The sequence below is a fragment of the Numenius arquata genome, chromosome 25, assembly GCF_964106895.1.
Source record: "Numenius arquata chromosome 25, bNumArq3.hap1.1, whole genome shotgun sequence".
Lineage (NCBI taxonomy): Eukaryota > Metazoa > Chordata > Aves > Charadriiformes > Scolopacidae > Numenius > Numenius arquata.
This window is the reverse complement of record NC_133600.1, coordinates 2,286,026-2,308,815: the sequence shown is the minus strand read 5'-3', so window position 1 is coordinate 2,308,815 and position 22,790 is coordinate 2,286,026. Positions and strand designations below refer to the sequence as shown.

The window sequence follows — 22,790 nt, the reverse complement described above, 5'->3', positions numbered from 1 at the left end:
CCCCCTTCCCCTGTGGCCCCAAGGAAGGGCTGGAAGGTGCAGGAAGGAGATTCCTAAATGCCTAGAGTTTTCAAATCCATTTTTTTTCCATTAAAATAATAGCAGAAGCTCTGCCTGTTCTCCCTGCAACACCCCTCCCCCACCCCCCCCCTCACCCCCCCACCCCACCCCAAGCTCTGGAGTGCAAGAACTCCAAAAAACCTGTGATTTACAGGAAAAATCACCCCAAGGATCCACAGGGGTTGTAAAAACCGGTGACGGGGAGACCCAACCACCGTTTGCGACTTCACATCCCAGCAGCCTCCTGCCCCATGCCACCCCCATCCTGGGGGAAACAGGGTCCCCTGAACCGCTCTATAGACCCCAGTGTCAGAGGCAGGGGGTCTGCCTGCTGGGGAAAGGCAGCCCCGGTGGGAGCTGCGGGAGGGAGGAAGAGGAGGGCTGGGACGCGAGGCTGAGGCAGGCCCGCGCTGTCGTCACTTCCTCCGGCTGCCCGGTGCAGGGCTCGGCGGGGGGAGCGGGGGGCAGGCAGGGACGAGCCTCGATATGTCGGCACCGTTCGTCCCTCTCCCTGCTGCAAACCTCCCAGAACAACCCCGGGATGGACTCAATGTCCCCCACCAGGACCCCCCCAGCCCGGGCTGTCCCTCTGTCCCATGACTTGGGGGGGGGACGGGGACCCCTGAACTCCAGAGCTGGTGGCAGTTTCCACCCCATGCATTGTTCCTGGCCCTCCACGGACGAGACACACTCCCCCCAAGACCACCATCAGAAAAAGTTGCTGCAGCTCGGTGGGCTCTGCCCAAGGGCCCCTCGCAATTTTTCCTGCGGGAAATCAGGGAAAGGTGGTGGCACTCTGGTCCTGCTGTGCCCCGTTGTCCTGCTGTGCCTCGCCACCGCCCTGGCAGCTCCTGGCCCTGCCGAGCCATCCAGAGTCACCCCAGGCAGCGCAGATGCCGGGAAAGGGTCCCTGGGGGCGCTGGGTCTCTGGATTCAACATCTTCTGGAGGGTTCAACGCAGAGGGAATGGGGCCACCTCCAACATGTGTCCCCCTATGTCCCTCCATGCAGGTGCAGGTCTCTTGCCACAGGGCCAGCGGGAGCCACGGGCCAGCACCAGGGTGAAATAAAAACTCCAGGCTCAGTTTGTCAGACTGAGATTTGATGAGTCTGATTATTTACCATAACTATTAACAATAATCCTATTTATACCCCAGAATCAGCAGTTCCGCTCCCAGGGTCCGAACAAGCAGCAAAGAGCCGGTCCTTGCTGCAGGGAGGTCACCATCTAACGTGGCTGCGGGATACGGTGGTTGGCACCGGCACAGCCCGGTAGCCAGCGCAGGCCAGGGGGGCTCGTGAGGAAGCGCTTGCTCAACGCCAGCGTCGGTGGAGAACCATCGCGGAGCCTCCGCCGGCCCCTTCGGCACGGCCCCGGTGGAGGTGGGATGGGAGGACGGATGGCGACTCCTTCCTTGCCTCCGGCCACGCGGCCGCTGCGCCCGACTCAGATCTTCTGCACGTAATTCCCAGGGAAAAGCCCTTCCTTGCCGTGCAGCCGGCCTTTCCACCAGCCCGAGATATCTGGGAAAAAGGTGCCGGGTGAAGCATGGTGCTGCCACAGGGCACCTCAGGGCAGGGCAGGGATCGGGCGGTACCTTCCAGCAGGATGTCGATGATGTCCCCCACGTTGAAGCTGAGCTCATCCACGTCCTGCCCGATGTACTGGTAGAGCGCCTGGCACCGTGGCACGGCCACCTTGGGTTGTGGCTTGGGGCGACTGGCCGGAGGTGGCCGCTGGCTCACGCTTCGCCGGCGCTGCATGCTGCGGAGCCGGAGGGACACGACGGTCACACCAGGGAGGATGCAGGATGTGCTGCACCCTCCCTCCCACCCTGCCCACCCCCACCAAGGGGATGCTGTGTGCCTGCGGCTCAGGTGGGTCCTCCCAGTGCAGGGACTGGGAGAACTGGGGTGTGCAAAAGCCTGGGAGGTGCCATCCTGCCAGCAAAGCCGGGTTGCCCGGACCTCCGTGGGCTGTTGCTCCCTTGGGCAGCGAGGCTGGTCAGAGGGAACAGAGCATCTCTGGAGGTGGCAGCAGTGGGAGGGGAGGATGGGGTGGGGAGGGGGACACGGGTGCTTCAGGACCTACCCGGCCACCCCCTGGTCGGGCACGTTGAGGAAATCCATGTTCTGCTCGGAGGGGGGCCGTGCCTTCAACTGGCGGCCGGTGTTTCGGGGGGGCAGCGCCGCAGCCGGTGGCCCCCTCCCCTGCTTCTGGGGTGCCGTGTAGGTTTCCCGCTGAGCCCGGCTGTCACCGCGCGGGAACTGGGGTGCCCCGTTCCTGCAGGCACCTGGAAGACCACCCCCCCCCCCCGGGATGGTGAATTACAGGGGGCCCCCGCTCAGCCCACACCCCCCAGGAGTGCAGTGCTAGCTGGATCCAGGCTGGGCCCCCCCTCCCCGTCACCCCCCCTTTGGCACTACCCTCCTCACCTTGCGGTGCTGGTGGGGTGCTTCGGGAGGACGCTGGACACCTTCTGCCACCTCTGCTCTGCGTCGCCCCCTTCCTCGTGGGCTCTGGGGGGGACACGAGCCCCCCGTTAGGTGATGGTCCTCAGGGCCAGCTGGGGCGGGGGGGGGGGGCTGCCCCCAGAGTTTGCACCCAGCTGCCCTTATCCCCAAAACACCCCATGCTCCCCCATCACCCGAGCAGAAGCGGGTCCCTCCTGGGGGAAATGCAAACCCCCCAGAGACGGGGCACACACTGGCTCACCCTGATGTCCCCAAGCCTCCAGCCATGCCCTGCGGCCCCAGTCCTCCTGTCCCCCCCCAGCTCCCCAGGTGCCCTGGCACTCACTGGCATTCCTGGGGAGCCCGTCCCCGATGCTGACCGTCAGCGTTTTGCCTCCGGCTTTGAGGGTGGCCACGTCCCCCTGTCCTCTGACGAAGGTGACGTTGCGGGTGCCACCACCGCCCCAGCCCTCCTTCTTCACCCGAAACTGTAGTCTGGGGGAGAGAGAGGCCGTGAGGCCACGGGGAGGGGACCCTGTCCTGTTTTGTCACCTCTCCCGGCCTCCATCCTTACGTGTCCTTGAAGGAGAGGCAGAGTTTGGTGCGGGTGAGCTCCTCGTAGCGTTTGCACAGCAGGCTGATCAGCTCCGTCTTGAAGATGGACTCCAAGAAATTGTCGGCATTGTTCTCATGGAGGATGAAGAAATCATCCTGCCTGGTGCTGGGGGAGGAACCCCGGCATGGGGGTGTCAGCGGGGGCAAGGCTGGTGCCAGCCGGGGTCCACCCCGAGCAAATTTGGAGGGTGATTTAGCTGGAAACCTCCCCAGCCCCATCTGCAAAGCACTCTGTGGGGAGCCTCCTCCCCACGGCCTGATGTCTTGCTGCCCCACAGGCAGGGGGCTGGGGCCTGGCTGGGGGCACCAGAGGATGGAGAAGCTGGTGGAGCTGATGGGTGAAGCCCAACTGTGCGGACCCCCCCGTGCGGAGCCCATGCCAGGGGACGCACCTCAGCGAGACACCGCTCACCGCCTGGATCTCCACCTTCTTCTTGAGCACCTCCTTGATCTGCCCCTTCTCGGGACCTTTCTTCACCTTCTCCCGCCCGATCAGGTAGAAGTACTTGGGGGTGAGGATGAAGTCCCGCTTGATGGGCTGGGAAAGGGCAGAAGCAGGGGGTGAGGAGATGTTTTCAGGGGGCCACAAGACCTGCACACACATCTCACCCAAGGGCGGCCACCACAAGGCATGGCTTGGCCTGTCCCAAGCCCAGAGCAGGTCCATGTACCTTGAATCTCCGGTCGTACTTGGTGATGGAGTCGGCGAAGTCTACCCGCTCCCGCTTGGCCAGGAACTGGCGCAGCTCCGGCCGCTCTTCCATGCCCAGGTAATCGCCCACGAAATTCCTGTTGATGCTGTTCCTCCTCCGCTCTTTGAAGTTGTAGAGGATGTTGGAGGCTGCGCGGGACCCCGAAACAATGTCGGTCAGACAGGGCTCTGTGCCAGTGGCTCAGCCCTCAGCCCTTGCCCACCCACCCTCCCAAACCAGCTGTGACAGCCATCGCACGGACTGTGGCAGCAAGAAGTGGGGCTTGTTTTATGCCATGGAAGGAATCCGAGCTGCTTGAGCTCAGTTGGCTTTGAAACCCATTAATTGCCCCTTGGGCCATGGGCAGGGACACCTCCCACCAGACCAGCTTGCTCCAAGCCCCCTCCAACCTGGCCTTGAACCCCTCCAGGGATGGGGCAGCCACAGCTTCTCTGGGCAACCTGGGCCAGGCTCTCACCACCCTCACAGCAAAGAACTTCTTCCCCACATCTCATCTCAATCTCCCCTCTTTCAATTTGAAGCCATTACCCCTTGTCCTATCACCACATGCTCTTGTAAAAGGTCCCTCTCCAGCTCTCTTGTAGGTCCCTTTTAGGTACTGGAAGGGTTTATAAGGTCTCCCTGGAGCCAGAAATTCATGCCCTCCTTTAAGATGTAGGAAAAGACCCATGGCATCTCATGGTCTGGTCGCTCCTCACCCCCCTCCTCGTTAGTGCCACAATTAGGAGCTGAGCTGTTGCTCTCCTGCTGCTTTGGGTGAAGAGCACCCTAAAGGAGTGCTGGGATGCTGGTGTCTCTGTCCTCGCCTGGCCTTACCCTCCTCTCGCATCTGCTCGTACTTCCGAATGGCGATGTGTCGACGCCAGGCCTTCTGGATCACCCGGGCGAAGCCGTCGAATTTCCGCTCCCTCATCTCCTCAAGGAGGAAGAGCTGGGAGGGACACGGGGTGCTGAGCCTGGCCGGCCAGGGGCCACCCAACACCCTGCTGCATCCCTTCTCCCGCACGTCGGCACCCCAAACCCTCCCTGGGGTTGCCCAAAGTGATGCTTGGCCACGTGCAGCATCCCCTGGGGTTGAGGGACAAGGGGCAGAGCCAGGCCACCTACCGATTCAGGGTTCTTGACAAACACCTTGCTCCGACCCATCTGGTACTGGTCTGGGTCCATGTTGACGGAGCGCAGCAAGTGCTGCACCCCTTGTCGCTCGTCCCCGCGCCAGGATGGCCACGTCTCGGGGGTGAGGATGGCGTAGCTGTGGGGAGAGGGGACATTGAGTGGCGGCCAGGCTGTGGGGACCCGCCACCACCCCGTCCTGGTGGTCACTCACCGCTGCAGGAATTTGTGGAAGAGGCGGCGGTAGGCAAAACCCGCCCGGCGCACACGGATGTTCTCCTTCAGCCCCAGGTACTCGACTTGGTGCTTCACCCTGAGGAGCGGGAGGGACACGTTCAGCGTGGGATGGTGGCAGGTTGGTGGGGGACCTGCCCAGGCCCTTTGGACACTGCTTGGCACGGGGATGCCCTCAGCTGTGCATGCGTGAGAGCTTCTGGGGCTCAGATGGAACCTCTGGGAAATGCATGTAGGGGGACATGTGTGTCCCCACATGCTCTTCAGTGCACACCTCGTGCTCCCCTGGGTCCGTGGGCAGCACAGAGGGACCAGCCTAGGGTGCAGTTTTTGGAGGAAAGCCAGTCCTGGCCACATCCCCATCACTGGGTGCCCTTCCCCAGGCTCTGCGGGCTCCCTGATCTATCACGAGAGGTCTCTGTTACCTGCTCTCCTCCCAGTCCCGCGGCTTTTTGGTCTCATTGGGTTTGATGCAGCGGATGTAGTGTGGTGTGCACTTCATTAATGTGTTCACCAAGTCGTTAGCCTGTTTCTGTTGCAAGGATCGACCTCTGTAGCGTTAAAGGCATTGGTGGGAGCCCATCACCCTGCTGCTGCCCCAGAGGCAGCTACTGTCCCCCAGCCTCCAGGACTTACCTTGATTTTGGAGCCCGCAGTGGTTGGTCGCCCCTTTTTGTCAGAATCAAGCTTTTCTGGGAAAAGCATCCGGATGAAGCCACTGAAAGGCAGGTGAGAGTCCTCAGGTGAGAGCCGCCAGGCTCCCCAAGCTCAGCAGGTGCCGAGTTGGAACCAGCTCCAGCTCTGCTTTCTGCTGCTGGGAAATCCTGCACTGGGGCTGAGCCTGTCCCCCCTAAAACTGCCCCCCCAGGGATGAGCAGGATGGGTGCTGGTGGGTGAGCACCCCTCTCCCAGACCTGCAGCCCCTGAGTGCTGCCGTGCTCAACAGGGGGATGCTGCTGGTACCCGCGGAGTGATGCAGGATGCTGAGCACACCGAGATGTGACTCCAGCAGAGGCAGGACTGGATGTTGGGGCAACCCTCTGCCCCAGCCCTTTTGGGGTGTCCCCAGGACCGCAGCACTGCCAGGACTCACTATTCACTGCTCTGCATGAGCTCAATCAAGTCGGTGAAGAGCACATCCCGGTTGCGCTCGCAGAAGCCGTTCACGTCGTAGGAGACCTGGGGGCAGGAGGGGAGCTCAGCCCCATGGCCGCTGTGGCCGGGACTGTGGGGTGCAGGTTGTGGGGTGCAGGATGCCGTACCTTGCCCGCGTAGTGGTGGATGACGAAGCCTGAGCTCCAGCTGTTGAAGTGCTCGTGGTTGCCCACGGCTGCCTGCAGCTTCTGCAGCAGGGTCTGGTCTGCCCCCTCGCCGGTGGCATGCATGGTGGCACAGACGTCATCCAGGACGCTCATGATCCCAGGGGGGTTCTGGGGGAGGGAGAGCAAAACCGTGGGTGCCCAAAAGTCCAATCCTGCTCGAGTGCCCCGCACTGGTCAAAGCTGCTTCATGCTGAGCCGCAGCATGAAGGTTAAGGATGCAGAGCTGTGCTCTCCAAGGGATGCTCCCCAGCAGGACCAGCTTCTGCCACCCAGATCTGAGAGCGCCAAGCCCATCCAACACCCCCCTCTCCAGGTGCCTTGGCTCCCTGGGAGACCCCCCCCACCCGGAGGAGGGGACCCCACTCACCAGCTTGTTCTCTATCAGGTCGCACACCACCTTGTTGTTGAAGTACTGGATCTGGGTCCACTTGATCCCCTCCTGCACGTATTCCTCCTGGGGGAGCACAGGGAGAGCCGCGTGGGCCCCCAACCCACAAGTTATGCCACAGCCCCCCTGCTCTGGACGTGGCACCGGGACCCACCGGCAGTGGGGGTACAGGGTGCAGGAATCGGGGCGCTGGTGCAGCCCCCAAAGCTCAGCCTGCCCCATACCTGCTCTGCCTTCAGGGTCAGCTCTATGAAGATCTGCTGCAGCTTCTCGTTCACAAAGTTAATGCAGAATTGCTCAAAGCCATTTTTCTACCAAAAGCAAAAAGATGAAAGAGAAGATGGGGCTGAGTTGGCTTCTGCTCCTCTCACCGCATTGGTGAGACCCCAAAAAAGCAGAGCCTTTGGGTGCTGCTCCAGGGACCCTTCTTGGAGCCATGGGCTGCTAACCCTGCTCTGGCCACCCTTCTTGCTGCAGAAGCAGGGAAGGACATTCCCCAGCTGGGCTCCTACACCAGAGCAGCACGTACCTGGAATATTTCAAAGCCGTAGATGTCCAGCACCCCGATGCTGTACTCCTCGTATGGCTTCTGCATAGCCCGGTTGATAGACTGCAGGGAGAGATGGGATGAATTCCTTCAGCAGGGGCGTACGGGGCCAGCTGCATGTGGGAACAGATGGCGAGCAGCCCCTCGGCACCCATCGGCTCAGCCTGGCCCAATGGGAACACACACCTCCACGAGGAAGTCGAAGACGCGTGCGTAGAGCCCCTTGGCCAGGGCGTCCCTGGTGTAAGCCGCCTGCTCCACGTTGAGGGTGACAGTGATGGACTCGGAGCGGCCACCCCACTTGCTGTCCATTTTCCTGCTGGTGACCTTCTCGTTGAGGCGGTCCTGGTCGATCCCCAGCAGATAGGCAGGGAAGGCCAGGGCTGGGCAGAGCAGGGTGGGGGGGCGGTCAGGGCTGCCTGCTCCCCGTACACCCCCGGCACGCTGCCTGCAGCCGCTGCTAGACACCCCCAGCCCCATCCAACTGCAAAGGACAGAGGTGGTGCAGTAAACGGGGACCTGGGACATGGTCCTCCTCCTGCTAAATCACAGCAAGTGACTCCTGGCGCCCATCCCCTTGCTAATTAAGCTCTGGTTGTGCCATTTGCTTGCTGCCTCAGTTTCCCCATGTCTAATGTGGGGAAGATGCTGACGCTGCCTCTCTCCTCTGCCAGGGGATTTGTGCTATGGAGAGTTTGCAATTCATTGCCAAGGGTCCCTGCAAGTGTCCCCAGTCCCCGCCCTGGAGCGGGGGCAGTGTTCCACTCACAGTCAGCATTTTCCACCCGAGCGTAGTTGCCTTCCTCCCGAAAGCTGATGTTCCCCAGGTGGAGGATCCCTGCCACGATCTGCAGCACCAGCTGCTGGTCCTCTCCCCGGATGCCGATGACCTGCATGGCGTTCTGGGGGCACGGGCAGCCCATCAGCCCCTGCCCGGCCAGAGCCAGCTTTGGGGGCTCCCCCTCCCGGGCACCCACCATGGTCTCATGGAAGTCACTGCGGTCGTCCGTGCCCTCCACCTGGTACGTGTCCGACTGGTTCAGGTAGTAGTAATAATCCGGGCTCATGATGCCCAGGTTCTGCCGCTGTTCCTGGGATGCCCCTTCAATGAGCTGGGAGAGAAACGGGGGCTGTGGTTACCTGGCCCCTGGTCCCCACCATAGCCCGGCCGGCTCTGAGCCTCCCGTACCTGGTAGTAGATGTGGAAGTTCCTCTCGCACTCGTTCTGGCTCACCACCCGCGACTTCTCCAGCAGAAAGTTGGAGATCTTCCCCCCGTCGGGTTCGCCGCCCCGGCTGAACTGGATCTCGAAGTACTTCCCCTGCCCCAGCACAGCTCCTGCTCAGAGCCCTGGCCCCCCGGAACCCCTGGCTTCCCCAGCCCTGGCTTCACTCCCCCTTCTCCCACCATGCCAGGAGCATCACTGGGACAGATCCTGGCCTCTGCGCCTGCCCCGGCGACTTACAAAGCGACTGGAGTTGTTGTTCCGGACGGTTTTGGCATTCCCGAAGGCTTCCAGCAGTGGGTTGGACTGCAGGATGATGTCCTTCACGTGCTGGGGACAGAGGAGGGGGCTGAGCGGGGGGGCCACACATCTGCACCTCGCTGCAGCAGCCCTGCATTGGGGCTGGGGACAGTCCCAGGGCTTTGCCTGTCCCCAGGGTTTTGCCTGTCCCCAGCCCTGGAACCGGGGCTGCTCCAGGTACCACCATCAGACGGGGGGAGCAGGGGATCGGGGCGGCGGGGAGCGGGTTGGTTGGGAGGTGAAGCCATGTGTGGTGGTGGATGGTGGGGGGGGAAGCCGTACCTGCACTTTCTCTCCACCCCCAGACACTTTGGAGATGTAGCCCATGATGTATTTTGCTGCCACTGTTTTCCCGGCTCCGCTTTCTCCGCTGTGAAAACGTCAAAGCAGCGGAGATGTGAACCAGCCGCGTTGGAGTCTCCTGTCTCAGGGTGCTTCGGGCTGGGATGCCGGAGTGGGGCTGGGGGGTGACGGTGGGTGACGGGCTGTGGCCTCCCTCTTGCCATGTACTCTGAGCATGTGGCAAGGCTAACACCGGGAACAGGGCTCCCGTGCCCTGGGGGGGCTCTGGGATACAAGTGGGGCCCGAGCAAGGCTGGGCGAGGAGCTGCTCTGGGAGGAGCCACTGGATTTCTCGTTGCTGGATTTTGGAGGGAAGGAAGGAGACTTGGGAGCCTCAAGGGGAAGTCTCTGGCCTTGCCCCACATCCTGACCATTTCCCTTGCAACACTCAGCCGGAAAAGCGCATTGCACAAGGCTCAGTCCCTGCCTGAGACAAGCCGGTCACAGCCCCGGCTGGAGCTCCTGGCCCAGGACACCAGGGTCCCTCCAGGGACCTCCATATGCCGGGTCCCCCAGGACCCACCACTGGGCTTCAGTTGCCTCTGGCCACTGCCCGGCTTCCAGGATGTCCCCAGGGGATGGGGAGAAGGGGTGATGGGGACAGCCAGCCCCGGACCGGTGGGATGGAGTCCCTGATGTGCCCCTACCTGATGATGACGCACTGGTTCTCCCCGTCGATCAGCATGTTGCGGTACATGTTGTCGGTCAGGGCGTAGATGTGGGGGGGATTTTCATACTGAGCCTAAATGGGGGACAAGGGACAGCAGCACTGAGCACAGAGCAGCTGCCAGCCCCCCACCTTGATCCCCCTCCCCAAGCCCCCTTAACTCTGCCCATGCATTGCATGGGGCAGCAGCACATGGGGGATACGGGGAATTAGTCTCTTGCCACAAAGATGAGCTAATCACAGCCTGCCAGATGTTTTTTTGACTCTCCCCTCCTCCTTGGGAAGCTCAATGTGGCAGAAGTTGCTCGGGCTGGATTTTACCATTTTTGGGTTGCTTTGGTGTGTATTTATGAGCTGAATTTCCCAGGAATGTGGATTTTTCTCCTGGAGCCTCGCTACTGACTCTCCATCAATGTGCTTGGGAGCACTGACCCCTGCAGCGCCCAAAGGGCTGGGGAAGACGGGGACACTCGTGGGACACCCCTCCCAGGTGTTTTGCACCAAATTAAACCCAATGAACCCCTGGCCGACACCCCCAGCCGGCGCGCAGCAGCCTCACCGCCCCCTGGTACAGCTCGATCTCCCGGTCGGTGAAGTAAGGCATCTGCTTGAAGGGGTTGACGGAGATGAGCACCGGCCCGATGTAGGTCTGAGCAGCAGGTTAAGGTCCATGCATCCTTTCCCATATCCCCAAGAGGCAGCATCAGTGTGAGGAAGGTCATTAGGGGGGGTCCCTGCCTCTTCCCAGGAACACCACGAGGGGTTCCAGCTCGGGTTCAGGCAGAGCTGCTGCCATGACTTGGTGCCAAGGGGCTCCCTCGGCCCTGGTGTGTCCCCCCGGTGTGACCAGTGCAGGGCACAGCAGGAGCATCCCCTCAGCTCTCCGGCTTTGTTCATGCCGCCTTACTCTGCCTGAGGATCGGCTCCAAAAGCAGCAATTCCAGCATCCCACAGCCTCCCGGCATCCGCCCTCCTCTCAGCTGCTCATGTTCCATCCATGGCTTTTGCAGCAGGCGGTTGTCTCCATTTTACAGCCAGGGAAACTGAGGCACGGAGAGGGGAGAAACCACCGGCTCCTGCCTTTCCCTGGCCACCCAGCCTCCCTCGGCCCCCGCCTGCAGCATTCCTGAGTCACCCAGGAGTGGGCAGGGGATGGAAAAGTTGGGAATCACACCTGGAAATGACGCAGCAGCAGGATGGGGATGAGCACCCGGTGCCCCGGGGCAGGTGGGGAGATGGAGGTTGGAGACAGAGCAGTGCCAAGGGGGTGACCCTGAACCCTCCATGTCCTATTTTCAGCCCACCTGACAGCCGGGAGGGGGAAGAGCAGGAAGAGAGGGGCTTTTCTGGGAAATGCAGAAGCGCAGGGTGTTGAGTCATGGCTGGACGGGGGCCCTGCGCCCAGCAGCACGCAAAAAAAGGAAGAAAGAGGCTATGTGGGGTATTCTTTTTCCTCTGAAAAAAGAAAAGCCAACCCCAAACCCAACCCCTAAACACATTTAAAGCCCCAGGGCTGCCGAAAGAGCGGGGAGGACGGCTGCGTCACCGCTAGCCCCGGGGCAGAGCATCGCCTTGTAAGGACAGAGCCGCATCTTCAGGGAAACCACAGCCACAAGCAGCTCAGCCCCGGGCTCAGCCCCGCTGCCCCCCAAGCCCCCGCCGTGCCCTGCTCTGCGCCGCAGGGACTTTGTCCCCTGCCCCACCGGAGCTGGGGTTTGTCCCCAAGCAGGTGTGGGGTGAGCAAGGAGAGGGCTCAGCGCCTGCAGTCATGGGCGTGGGGACACGTCCCCATCTGCACCGTGCAGCCCGAGAGCCATCGAGCCTCGTGCGTGGTGCTCAGTGGTGTCAGCTCTGCCGTGAGAGCCAGAGACCACAAAAGCATTGGGGCTGGGGGATGGCACGGGGGGGGGCAACACTGGGCAGGGTGGGAGATTTGCACCCCAGACTGGCTTCTCGGTGTCCCGTGTGGGCTAAGCCTGGTGGAGAGTGAGGGGTGGCACCTTGTCCCTGTGTCTGCAGGGATGCTCTCGCTCCATCCAGGGGTTGCTTGGCTTTGCTGCGGGTGCAGAGCAGCCAGGGCACACTGGGCACCAGAGGGGCTGGGTGACAGCAACAGGGAACGATGGCCACTACTGCCACCGGGGTCTGGCCCTCCTGGGGCAGGCAGGTGGGTCTCCAGCACGCAGGAGCAGTGGGGGGCAGCAGACGAGGGGTTCACTCAGTGCTCTTTGCTTAGAGCTTTGAGGCCACAAAGGAAGGACCAAAGTGGGTCCTGGGGAATGGCAGGATGGACATCATGGTTGCAGCATCTCTGCTGAGTTCAACTCAGCTTGGAAGTGGTGGCATTCCTCCCACTGATCCCAATCTTGTCCCACCAAAGGTGTGGGGACGGGACACTCTGCAAGCACTGGGGCAGCCCCAGTTTGGCCCATGCCTTGGAAAAGCCTTGGAGCCCAGCCCTGCTGCTCCCTGTCCACGTCCCACTGCTCTGGGAAGGATACAAAGATGTAATCATCCATAAAACGCTTCTTGAGGTTCTCCACAATGGCCTCTTCGGAGATCTTGGAGAGCAGGACCATGTCGTCCACGCCACTCTGCTTGACATTGTGGCTCTGCCAGTGGAAGCGCTCCTTGCTGCCCTGTGGGGAGAGGGCCACAGCGGCTGCCCCGGGGCCACCACCCATGGGAGTGGGGCTCCAGGCCTGCATCCCCCACCCCCCAGATCCCCCCGAGCTGCTGGTAGCTATAACTGGCCCCCGCCCCAGTTGTGTCACCAAACCGGCACCCCCAGGCGGTGCAAAGAGGGGTGTTTTGGCCCTGCTGGGAACTTGCCCAAGTTCAAAATCCCAGCACTGCTGCTCCTGGGCTTGTCTCATCCCTCTGTCCAGATCCTGCCTCACGACGGGTCAGGCACCCCGGGGCACCGACAGCCTGCGTGCACCTTTGTAACACCACCGCTGCTCGTTACAGAGGAAACGAAGGACCTCGTGCCTGCTGCACAGGCTCTGCTTATGAGTCAAAGGGGCGGCAAAAATAACCCAGGGGAAAGGCAAAAGCTGCAGCTGGTGGGAGCATCCCCAGCACCGTGCAGCCCCTGCACCCCCGCGTCCCCTTTGCATCAGGGCAGGTCTGTGACTGTGCCCCCCGAACACTTTCTCCCTGCCCAGGGAGATGCCAGCACCCGTTTTCCAGCCGCCCCCCAACTCGCTCAGCTCTGTCCTCCGGGAGCTGTGGGGCAGCAGGAAAACTGGGCTGTGATTTATGCTGTTGGGGGGCTAAACACAGCCCCGGGCTGGGAGGGGAGGGTGGGATTTCACTGTGCCAAAAGAAAGCTGTTCAAAAGCCCCCGGTCCTCGATGCTGCGGAGGAGACTTGCTGAACACAGACCCCGGCGCGGTGCCCGGGAGGAGACACCTCATCTGGGGCTGCCCACGGCTCATCTGCCCCCGTCCCACAGCCCCCGGGGTTCCGCTTTCACCCCAGCCCTCCCGGCATTGATTTCACTTCTCCTCCTCCCCTCTCGCCCCCGGCCTCTTACTCTTTCCATTTCCCTTTTCTTCTCTTCCCCTTTTGCTTCATTTTCCTGCTGGCTCTCAAGATTTCAGGCCTCCGGACCCTGACGCCTTTGCATCCTCCCGACTGCCCCCGATTTTCTCAGGCTGCCCGCAGCCCCCTGCACCACCACCCCTGGGATGCTCGGCACAACCCGGCACCGTCACGATGGGGGATGGTGGGACCATCATGGAGCCTGGAGGAGCTCGGCAGCACCGTGCTGCTCCCCCCGGCCACCTCCCTCCCAGCTGGGCTTTGTAACCCAAACCACCATCCATGTCCCCCCCCAGCCCCAAGTGCAGTTCAAGCCCTCGTCACCAGCAGAGGAGCTTTTGGCTTCGTTGTCCCACCACCTTGTCATGGGACACATGGACATGGGGCAGCTCGGGGGGTCCGGGGGGCTTGGGTCTGCTCACACAGCCTGAAACCATGCAGGGAGCTTCTCCTCTTCCTCCTGATTGTTGTTTATGGGCCTTTTTCTTGCCTTCCCCTCCTCTTCCTCCCCTCCATCCTAATTAGCCCTTAGAAAAGCCACCTGGAAAAACACAGGTGGGCTCTGTCATCTGCTCCAGGGCACCGTGCTGTCACCCAGGGAGCTGTCGGTGACCCCAGGAGCTGCCCAGCTTCAACCCAACCTGGCCACAACCTTCTGCTTCAGGTGGAGAGGAGCAGGTCGGGAGGACCCAAACACCTCAGTTCCCTATCCCCTGCCTCCATCACCCTGAACCCTCCAGCGCGGGCACCCTGGGCTCACACGGCTGGTTTTGGCACCAAATTAAGGCAAAAACGAGCATTTCCTGTATTGCAAGCTCAGCGCTTTTGAGCTGACACCCGGAGTTTCTCCTGCAGCCAAACGACTGCTCAGAGCTGTCAGGGGCGAGCGCGGGCCTTCGTGGCACCTCCTCTTCCTCCGGGCACAGGGTAGGTGCTTTCCTGGCTCGGTTGGGGCACCTGAGGCCACGCAGCTGTGGGGAAAACACCCGCTCGCTTGAAATGAAGGTTTTGTCCCATAGATCTGCGAGGCCGCGGGTGTTTCCACCCCGTTTCTGGGAGCACAAAGTCAGCCTGGCTTTTCCTCAGCACGTCCCGAGGGGTGGCACGGGGAGGGGGGGGGGGTTCACGGGGCCAAGGCTCACTAAGCTGGGTAAACATCTTCCAAGGAGGACGAGGAGGAATGATGCTCCGTCGACACTGTGGTGTTGCCCAAGCTCAGCACCCGGCAAGCCCTGAGGGATCGGGGGCTGCAGGCAGCATCCCTGCAGGGACCTGGGGCACAAAGGGAATTTGCTTCCAGAGTTTTGGGGCAACGGTTCCTCTGACCCCTCCTCTGTCCCAGGCCAAAGCAAGGGACCAGCCAGAGAGCAGCGGCACAACAGCCACCAGCGTGGGGGTCCCCAGGGAAGGGGGTCCCTGAACCAAATGCTTCCGTGAGGCCATTTTATCCTCAAGCTGAGCGGGGAGAAGCTTTCAGCAGCCCTTGGCCTGGGCTTTAAGGAGCAGTTTGGATCCGTTTTGCACAAGGGACTTTGCTCCAAATGACGGGTGCCTGCGTGGGGACCCCCACCAGCACCCCCAGGAGTGCCCCAGCGAGGGCTGTGGGACGGGGACCGTCACCACCCCAGCCACCGCCTGTGCTCAGGGCCCGCGATAGGATCACTGAGGGAGGGGAGAGGCCCTGCAGATTGCAAAACGTCATCTGTTTTTCTTCAAAGTTCAGGTCTGAGCCACCAAAAAACCCTGCAAACCCCAAGCGGAAAGCGGATGCAGCCCCAGGTGACACCTTTTGTGTCAAGACAGGATAAGCCCAGATGCAGCCAACACCTTAAAACCACCGGAAACCTTGAGAAGAGCAGCGCGGGATGCTGCATCCCTGTCACCTCCTGGGCAGCATTTGGGGATGGGGTTTTTCTCCAGGGCTTTGGGGACCGGGGCTGACCCCGGAGCTGGGACCCCTTGGGCAGGGGTTGGGGTCGTGTCTGCGCAGCCCCACAGCCCTTCATGAAGCCACAAAACATCTTCAGGTCTGGGGTGGTGGTAGGGAGAGGACAGTGTTTGCATCTTGTGGGGGACAGCATCTGAGCAACCTCTCAGAGGTGACAACCGCGACCGTGGGTGGGAGAAGGATCCATTTCAGCCCGGCCACCGTCCCCCTTCCTGGCCGGGCGGAAATGTCTGGGGACAGCATCCCCCCGAGAGGTGGAGGGAGCAGAGCCGCGGGCTGAAGGACGTGCACCTTGCAGACCCGTACTCCATGTTTGAGCATCTCCCTAATTTTAAGAGCTTTCATCTTCCTTTTCTGCCCCCAGATCAACTTCCAGCTCTGGCCGCTGCCCCCTGTCCTGCCCACAGCCCTTGTTCCCTGCATGTGCCAGGGTGCAAGGTCCAACCCTGGGTCCTGGTTTGAGCTGGCCTGGGGGGGGTACGGCTGCCCCTGGCAGCCCCCGCCACCCTGCTCTGCTCTGCCCGCACCACGAGCGCTGAAACCAGAAGCACTGATGGGAAGTTGGGCCAAGAGGAACACAAGGGTTCAACTGCGGGTACCGCACCGGCGACGGCAAAATCAAAACCCACTTTGTGTCAAACCCGATCTCACGCCTGGTGCCCTCCATCCCCTGGGGTCAGTGCTCCTGGGGACACCAACACGGCCCCCGGCCCCCAGTCCTGGCTTCTCCCCACCTGTACCAGCTCCTCACCCAGCCCCAGCTCTGCTCCCTGTCCCCATGCCCGGCCAGCACCGTCCCCTCTCCAGCAGGGACACTGGGTGGGCTCCTGGAACCTCCCGGAAAGCAGCGAGGCACCAGGATGGGAGCAGGAGGGGACAGGACTGAGATAACCCCCAGGTGGCAGGAAGAGGGTGACATCCCCAGGGTGCCCGAGGGTGACAGGGTGGGGGGAGCCCAGCCAGGGCCCCACTTGCACTCACCATGGTGTCCCTGAGTCTCGCCCCCGGGGATGGGGCGCTCGGGGCTGCTGTCACCGAGGGCCCAGGTCCATCTCGAAACGCTTTGCTTTTGTGTTTCTGCTGCAACTACAAATTGCAACTAATTTCTTTTTTTTTTTTTCCTCCTCCCACTTCCTCATTCGGTGCCGGTTTTGCCATGGGTGGAGAGGACGAGGGCGGCTCTTTGCTGCCGGGGGGGGGGACCTTGGGGTGGCCCTGCCTAGGGTGACCCCACCTCTGCTGCAGATGGGTGTTGTTGGTGCCGGGTGTTACAACTTGGGGAAGGGGGTGGACACTGGGTGGATGCAGGGATGCTCAGAGCCTCGAAACACCCACCCCCCTCCTCGAGGTGACAGTTTGATGTGTCCCCCCCCCAGGGGTGGCCACTCCGTGCTGGGGGATGCTCTGCCTTAAGGTGGCTTTTAGGAACAAGATGCATTTGGTTGCTGGTTTGTTTTTTTTCACATCTTTTGAATGAAAAAGGCCACATTTGAGGAAATTTTTCAGCTACAAATGAGGTGAAGCCATTTCAGGAAGACCATCGCTGGAGCTGGGAGGGGATGCGAGCGGGGTCCCTGCAGGGGATGGCCGTGGCAGCGTCCCCACCACGATTGCAGAGACCCCTGCTCCTGCAGACCCTGCACACACACAGCCCCATCTTCGTGCAACAGCCCTGATGTGCACACGCACTTGTGCAAGCCCCAGCTCACTGCGATGGTACCACAACGCTGACCCCAAGCTGTGCTGGAAGAGGAGATCCTACCACTGGATGGTCTTGGTCCCGTACAAGACTGTTGGGTGGGCCCAGCTCCTCGGCAGAGGTCAGTCCCCAACAGAAAGCAGCCGAGACGGCAAAGAAAACAGGAATTCTCCTGCAGGAAGCCAAGGGCTGAGCACAATTCTCCACTGCCATGTCCCCACTGTCCCCTGCCTGGCTCCACACGCACCCAGAGCAAGGGCTGGCTCTGTCCGGGGGTGCTCAGCCCACCCTGGGTCTGTGCTCCCTCCATCCATCCAGCTGGCACCTGGTAGGGTCCCACCGGGCTCCTCCTCCCCATCCTGCACTGCCCTGCTCCCCTCAGGGTGTCTCCCCCACCTTTTCCCGTGTGGAGACAGCGCAGCAGCACTGGGAAGAGGTCACACTCGGAGACCACCCATGGCAAACACGCACACCCCGTGACGGGCATGTCCCTCACCAGCAGAGTTTGCAGAAGATCAAAGCGTTCCTGACATCTCTCCTCCTCCAATAAATCTGTCCTAACCTTGGCCTTGTAGGCCTTTCTGGGCAGCGCTGGGGGGGACAGGTGGGACAAGAGGGGGCAACACTTTGTCAAGGCCAGCACACCAGACCAGGTCAGGGCCCTCAGCTTTTGAAACTGCCTCTCTCGTCTTCCGAATACCGTCTCAGTCACTCACAGTCAGGTTAGAATCATAGACTCATGGAATGGTTGGGTGGGAAGGGACCTTTAAAGGCCATCCAGTCCCACCACCTGCCATGAGCAGGGACATCTTCAACTAGACCTGGTTACTCAAAGCCTTGTCCAACTTGGCTTTGAATGTTTCCAGGGATGGGGCATCCACCACCTCTCTGGGCAACCTGGGCCAGGGTTCCACCACACTCATTGTAAGAAATTTCTCCCTTATATCTAGTCTGAATCTCCCCTCTTTTCGTTTAAAATCATTACCCCTCGTCCTGTCACTACAGGCTCTACTAAAGGGTCTGTCCTCTGGTTCTCCACAGCCACGACACGTGGTGCAAACCTTTGTGTCAATCCCCACAGGAACCAGCCCAAGAGACTCGGGGAAGCATCAGCAGCATTTCAATTCATGAACACATAGATCTTCAACCAACCTCTCCCCAAAAATCCCAAACCAGCATTACCAGCTCAGAGTCTGTGCATCCATGGGGTGCACGGCCAACCTGTGGGAGGTCTCCAAGGGGAAGCCTGTTCCTACGCGCCCCACAGCAGCTCTGGGAGAATCCCCACCTCTCTGACCTGCTCCGGTCACTGGGGCTGCAGGGAAACCCTCCCCTGCTGCCCAAAACCCTCCTTCAGCATGAGCATCGTGGTGTGGGGCTGCCCAGAGCCCACACTGGCCCCTCGAGAGACAAGACTGGGACCAGAAGCTGTGCCCGGGATCGTAGCTACTCCTTTATTATAAATCATGCCGTTACGTCGCTCCTCCTCAGAGTTAGTATGTTAAACATTTTTTTCATTATATATATATCTATATAAAAAGGTGAAAACACCCCCTCCCCTCACCAAAATGTCAGAACGGAGCATGGCACCAGGAAGGAAGACAAATGAAGGCCCCGCTCAACAGCCAAACGGGATTTGCTGAGCACCAGAGAAGCTGCGATCGGCTGATGAGCGGGTGAAAATACAGATGGAAGAGTAACACACGGGGGCTGGCAGGACGGAGAGGTCTGCTCTGGGGCAAGGGGGCTGCCCGCCTCCCTGCACCCTACAGCTGACCCCCAAGGGGACCGGAACACGGCTTTGGACAAGATCTCTCATCTTTGTGATGCAGAAAGGCCTGAAAATAATAATAATAACAATAATAATAATGACAACAGGAAGAACACGCTTTGTAGATTGGAAATTCAAGTCCCCTCTGCAGGCGGCGGTGGCCCGTGGAGAAGACGTGTGTTGGCCCAGATTTGGCCAGGAGGTGACCTGGAGGAGTTTCAAGCCTGCTCTTTTCCCATCACTGGAGGTCTCCTGAGGGCAGAGGAGCGGGTGGCACTGGGACCGGCACCCCGAGGCCACAGCGGCATGCAGCGAGGCCGCCTTTGGAGGCAAAGCACCTTTCGGAGGCAAAGCACCTTTGGAAGTAAAGCACCTTTGGAGGCAAAGCACCTTTGGAGGCAAAGCAGCTGCCGAAGCCGTGGCGTTCGCTGGGGAGGGCCCTGCCAGGACCGGGCAGACTGGTCCCCAGTCACGGCTCGGCTATGGGGACACTGTGACCAAGACGGTTCTTGTCCTGCGTCCCCCTTTGCTTTGCTTCCTGCAGCCTGCTAAGTGGCTGCAACCCCGAGCACGCCTCGGCCCTGGCCTCAGCTCGTGCTTCCAGCTGTCTCTGGAATAAAAAATGGTCATGAGAGTCACAAGGGCTTTAAGGGAAAATAAGGGGACACCCCAATCAAAGTAGGTTGTTAAGAGGGTTTGAATAACCCCCTCTCTCCCAGTTAAACTGGTGTCACCGCTCTGCTCACGGAGCGACCCGCTCTCTGTCCCCGGCTGCACGTCCCAAGGTGACAGGACGCAAACCAAGAAAACAAAACCCCTGCTCCAGCCCCGCTCCCCACAGCAGCTCATCTTCATCCAGCGCCCAGAAGCCACGCTCGCCATCCGTGGCACCTGAAAAACCTCCTCCCTGCCTCCCCTGGGACCCCCGAGGGAAGGGCAGCAGCCCCCGGAGCGCTCAGCCTCCCCGGGGATGTCCCACTGAGGACCACGATGTCCTCGGGGCATGGGACAGGAGGAGGCAGGAGCGGGGCAAGTGGTGCCGCTTCGGTGGCTGTCACGGCGCCTGCAGGACCTGGGTCCTCTACTAATAAATAACAACGTCAGAATTTCAAGTAATGTCCCTGCTGCCGCGCTCTGCCCAGCTTCTCCCTCTCCCACCACCCACGGACCGGCTCCTGTCTCACGGCGGTGTCTGCAGCGGCTGGCAGTGGTTTAACTGGGAACCTGCCATTGTGAAGCTCGGGGGCGAAGGGTGCGTGTCTTTGGGGGACGGGTTTGGGTGACGCCGGCTCCCACTGGAAGCACGACCGGTGTCTGTGTTGGACCCAGGGGAGGTTCCCGGGGCGGAGAGGAAGGGCCCGGCTCGGCGCCTCCCCCCCGGCGTAGCTTTTGCCTTCCAGTTTTCCCACGGGGGTCAGGCTGTGTCCCTAGTGCCCCTGGCACGTTTTACAGCACATCTGTCGGAAGTAGGTCCGGCTGCAGAACTTGAACTTCAGGACGAGCGGGCAGTAGGCCACCTTGTTCACATCCTTGCACTCTGGAGGGGTGAAAGAAGGGGAGCAGGGTTACAGCTGCCTCGGAGTGAGGAGCCCCAGGGGGGACTTCCAACCAGCACTATGCAAGCTCCTTTTGCACCCCGATGCTCCATGACTGCCAGGAAGCAGCAAGATGCAGCTGAAGAAGCCACTGGGAACCTCCCTACTGAAAGCCTCTCTTTGCCAAGGTGCAGTTACTTCATTTATCAGGGTCACGGCACGGCAGTTTGGCCGGGGACCAGAGGGGACAGCAGCAGGTCTCCCCACGAGAGCCTCACCCCCCAGCACAGCACCTACAGCCCAACTCCAGTGTCATGGAATCATGGAATCGTTTAGGTTGGAAGGGACCTTTCAGATCATTGCGTCCAACCACCAACCCAACACTGACAAAAACTCCCACTAACCCATGTCCCTCAGCACCACGTCTGCCCGGCTTTTAAATACCTCCAGGGATGGTGACTCCACCACTGCCCTGGGCAGCCTCTTCCAAGGCCTGACAATGCTTTCAGGGAATAAATTGTTCCCAATATCCATCCTAAACCTCCCCTGGCACAATTTGAGGCCATTTCCTCTTGTCCCATGGCCTGTTCCTTGGGAGAAGAGACCGACCCCCCTTGGCTACACTCTCCTTTCAGGGAGTTGTACAGAGCGAGGAGGTCTCCTCCACGGTGCTCTGCGTTTCCCACCATCTCCCTCACCTTCAGGGTTGTCCGTAGGTCCCGATTCGCACTTGGTCTCGCACTGCTGCATGGCGGGCGGCTGCAGGGTCTCCACGCAGTCGCTGGACGGCTGCCCGGTGTGAGCCAGGCACTGGACGGATCTTCTTTGCTGGCCAAGGCCACACTGCGCAGAGCACTGCCGGGGAACAGCAGAGCACGGAGCTGCGGCGGCCACCACAGCTTTAATAACGTGGGGGGAGAGGGCATGGCCGGATCTTGGGAGGTGTGAAGGGTGACGGATGCAGTTGTCCCTTCCTTCGCTGAGCGCTGTGGCCCCGCTTCCCAAAAAGCTTGGTTTGAACCTCCAGGACTCAGCGAGGGACTCTCCCTCCAGCCCAAAGTCACCCACCTTTCCCAGGCCTCCTGCACCCCGATGTCACCCTGCAGCTTGAGGGGTGGTAGAGGGAAGTGAGGACTGTCCGTGTCCCCCCCCCCCCGCTGCAGGTGCCGGGCTGGGCTGTGGCAGGTGGACCAGCAGTGGCCCCGCTTGCAGCTGGCCCAGCCCACCTCTGCAGCTCATGGCTCCCACTGCACTGCTCCCCATCCTCACTGCCCTGCTGCCCCCCAGACACCCGTGGGGGCCCTCCAACGACTTCTATGGGGCCCTGCTAGGCCCAGGAGACTCCCTGGGTCAGCTGTGCGCTTGGACCACCATCCCAATGGCCTCCTGAGCCAAGGGGAAGGCAAAGAACACCCCTATGGAGTCCTGTTGCTCCCCAGACAGTTGTGGTGGCCACATGGGTTTCTGCTGGCAGGTAAAAGCCTCATGTGCACTAGGATTTGAGGGGTTGGGGAGGCAAAGTCTTCTCCTTCAATAACCCCATGGGAAGGGCTGTCCCTACCTCTCCCCACTCGCCAGTCACCCAGCGGGGTGGTGGGCAGCGCCGCAGGTTGCACCTCATGCTGGTCGGGGGCTTGGAGCCTTCGGAGCACTGGGAGGTGGGCAGCGTCGCGCTGTGGTCACCGCTCTTGCAGAGGACAATGCGGTGGCGGAACCCCGGCCCGCAGCTTGGGGTGCACTGCAAAGAGCGGGGACACGCGCTCAGGATGGACGGCGAAGAGCAGAGAGGGGCAGCACTGGGTATCCCCACCAGTGCTCCCATCTTGCCTGTCTCCTTTTCCCACATTACGCTCTCCATGGCCATCAGCAATGCTCTGGCCTAGTGTCACTGTCCCCCGAAGGACCAGTGCCATCGGAGAAGTGAGGGACAATGTTCAGCACTGACCTCAGACCAGTCCAGGGCGACCCACTCCGGAGGACACGTCTGGTTATTGCAAGGCTCAAGCATCTTTGGCCGTGGGTGGGAGCAAGAAGCATCATCCAAGGTCTTCTCCTCGGTGGCAGAGATCTTGCGCTTGCAGAAGACGCTGCGCGTGCGGACGCCTTCGTTGCAGCTTCGGCTGCATTCAGACCAGTTCCCAATCACCCAGCTGGAGACAGGTAAAACAGCAAAGCTTGTGAGGGGCACGGTGGGCAAAGCTTGTCCCCAGTTCATGCTCTGGCCACAGCCTCCCAGGAAGCTCTGGTTGAACCACAGAGCTCCTCCACATCTCCTGTTCCCCTTCCTCCACTGGCTCCAAGCCCTGGTACT

General features: G+C 61.1%; 2 protein-coding genes across 2 annotated transcripts in view; both read right to left on the bottom strand.

Moving 5' to 3' along the window:
• Window positions 1-1,144: 1,144 nt before the first annotated feature.
• Window positions 1,145-16,602, bottom strand: MYO1F (myosin IF). Its single transcript, XM_074163642.1, has 28 exons — window positions 16,456-16,602; window positions 12,482-12,619; window positions 10,540-10,629; window positions 9,961-10,055; window positions 9,254-9,341; window positions 8,912-9,001; window positions 8,636-8,767; window positions 8,424-8,558; window positions 8,216-8,348; window positions 7,633-7,829; window positions 7,429-7,509; window positions 7,124-7,210; window positions 6,879-6,965; window positions 6,452-6,619; window positions 6,283-6,368; window positions 5,826-5,907; window positions 5,615-5,721; window positions 5,170-5,268; window positions 4,950-5,094; window positions 4,659-4,773; window positions 3,801-3,970; window positions 3,522-3,667; window positions 3,089-3,235; window positions 2,861-3,009; window positions 2,497-2,580; window positions 2,153-2,354; window positions 1,659-1,825; window positions 1,145-1,584 (listed from the first exon to the last, which is right to left on the bottom strand). Exons 1-28 carry the CDS (start codon window positions 16,456-16,458, stop codon window positions 1,508-1,510), a joined length of 3,300 nt encoding a protein of 1,099 aa, XP_074019743.1. The 5' UTR covers window positions 16,459-16,602; the 3' UTR covers window positions 1,145-1,507.
• Window positions 16,603-20,371: 3,769 nt separating this feature from the next.
• Window positions 20,372-22,790, bottom strand: part of ADAMTS10 (ADAM metallopeptidase with thrombospondin type 1 motif 10) — a 47,885-nt gene continuing 45,466 nt past the window's right edge. Inside the window, exons 21-24 of the mRNA XM_074163629.1 lie at window positions 22,425-22,629; window positions 22,041-22,217; window positions 21,178-21,334; window positions 20,372-20,481 (exon numbers count right to left, since the gene is read on the bottom strand). Of these exons, the coding sequence (XP_074019730.1) occupies window positions 20,372-20,481; window positions 21,178-21,334; window positions 22,041-22,217; window positions 22,425-22,629 (649 nt within the window). The remainder of the gene's footprint in view (window positions 20,482-21,177; window positions 21,335-22,040; window positions 22,218-22,424; window positions 22,630-22,790) is intronic.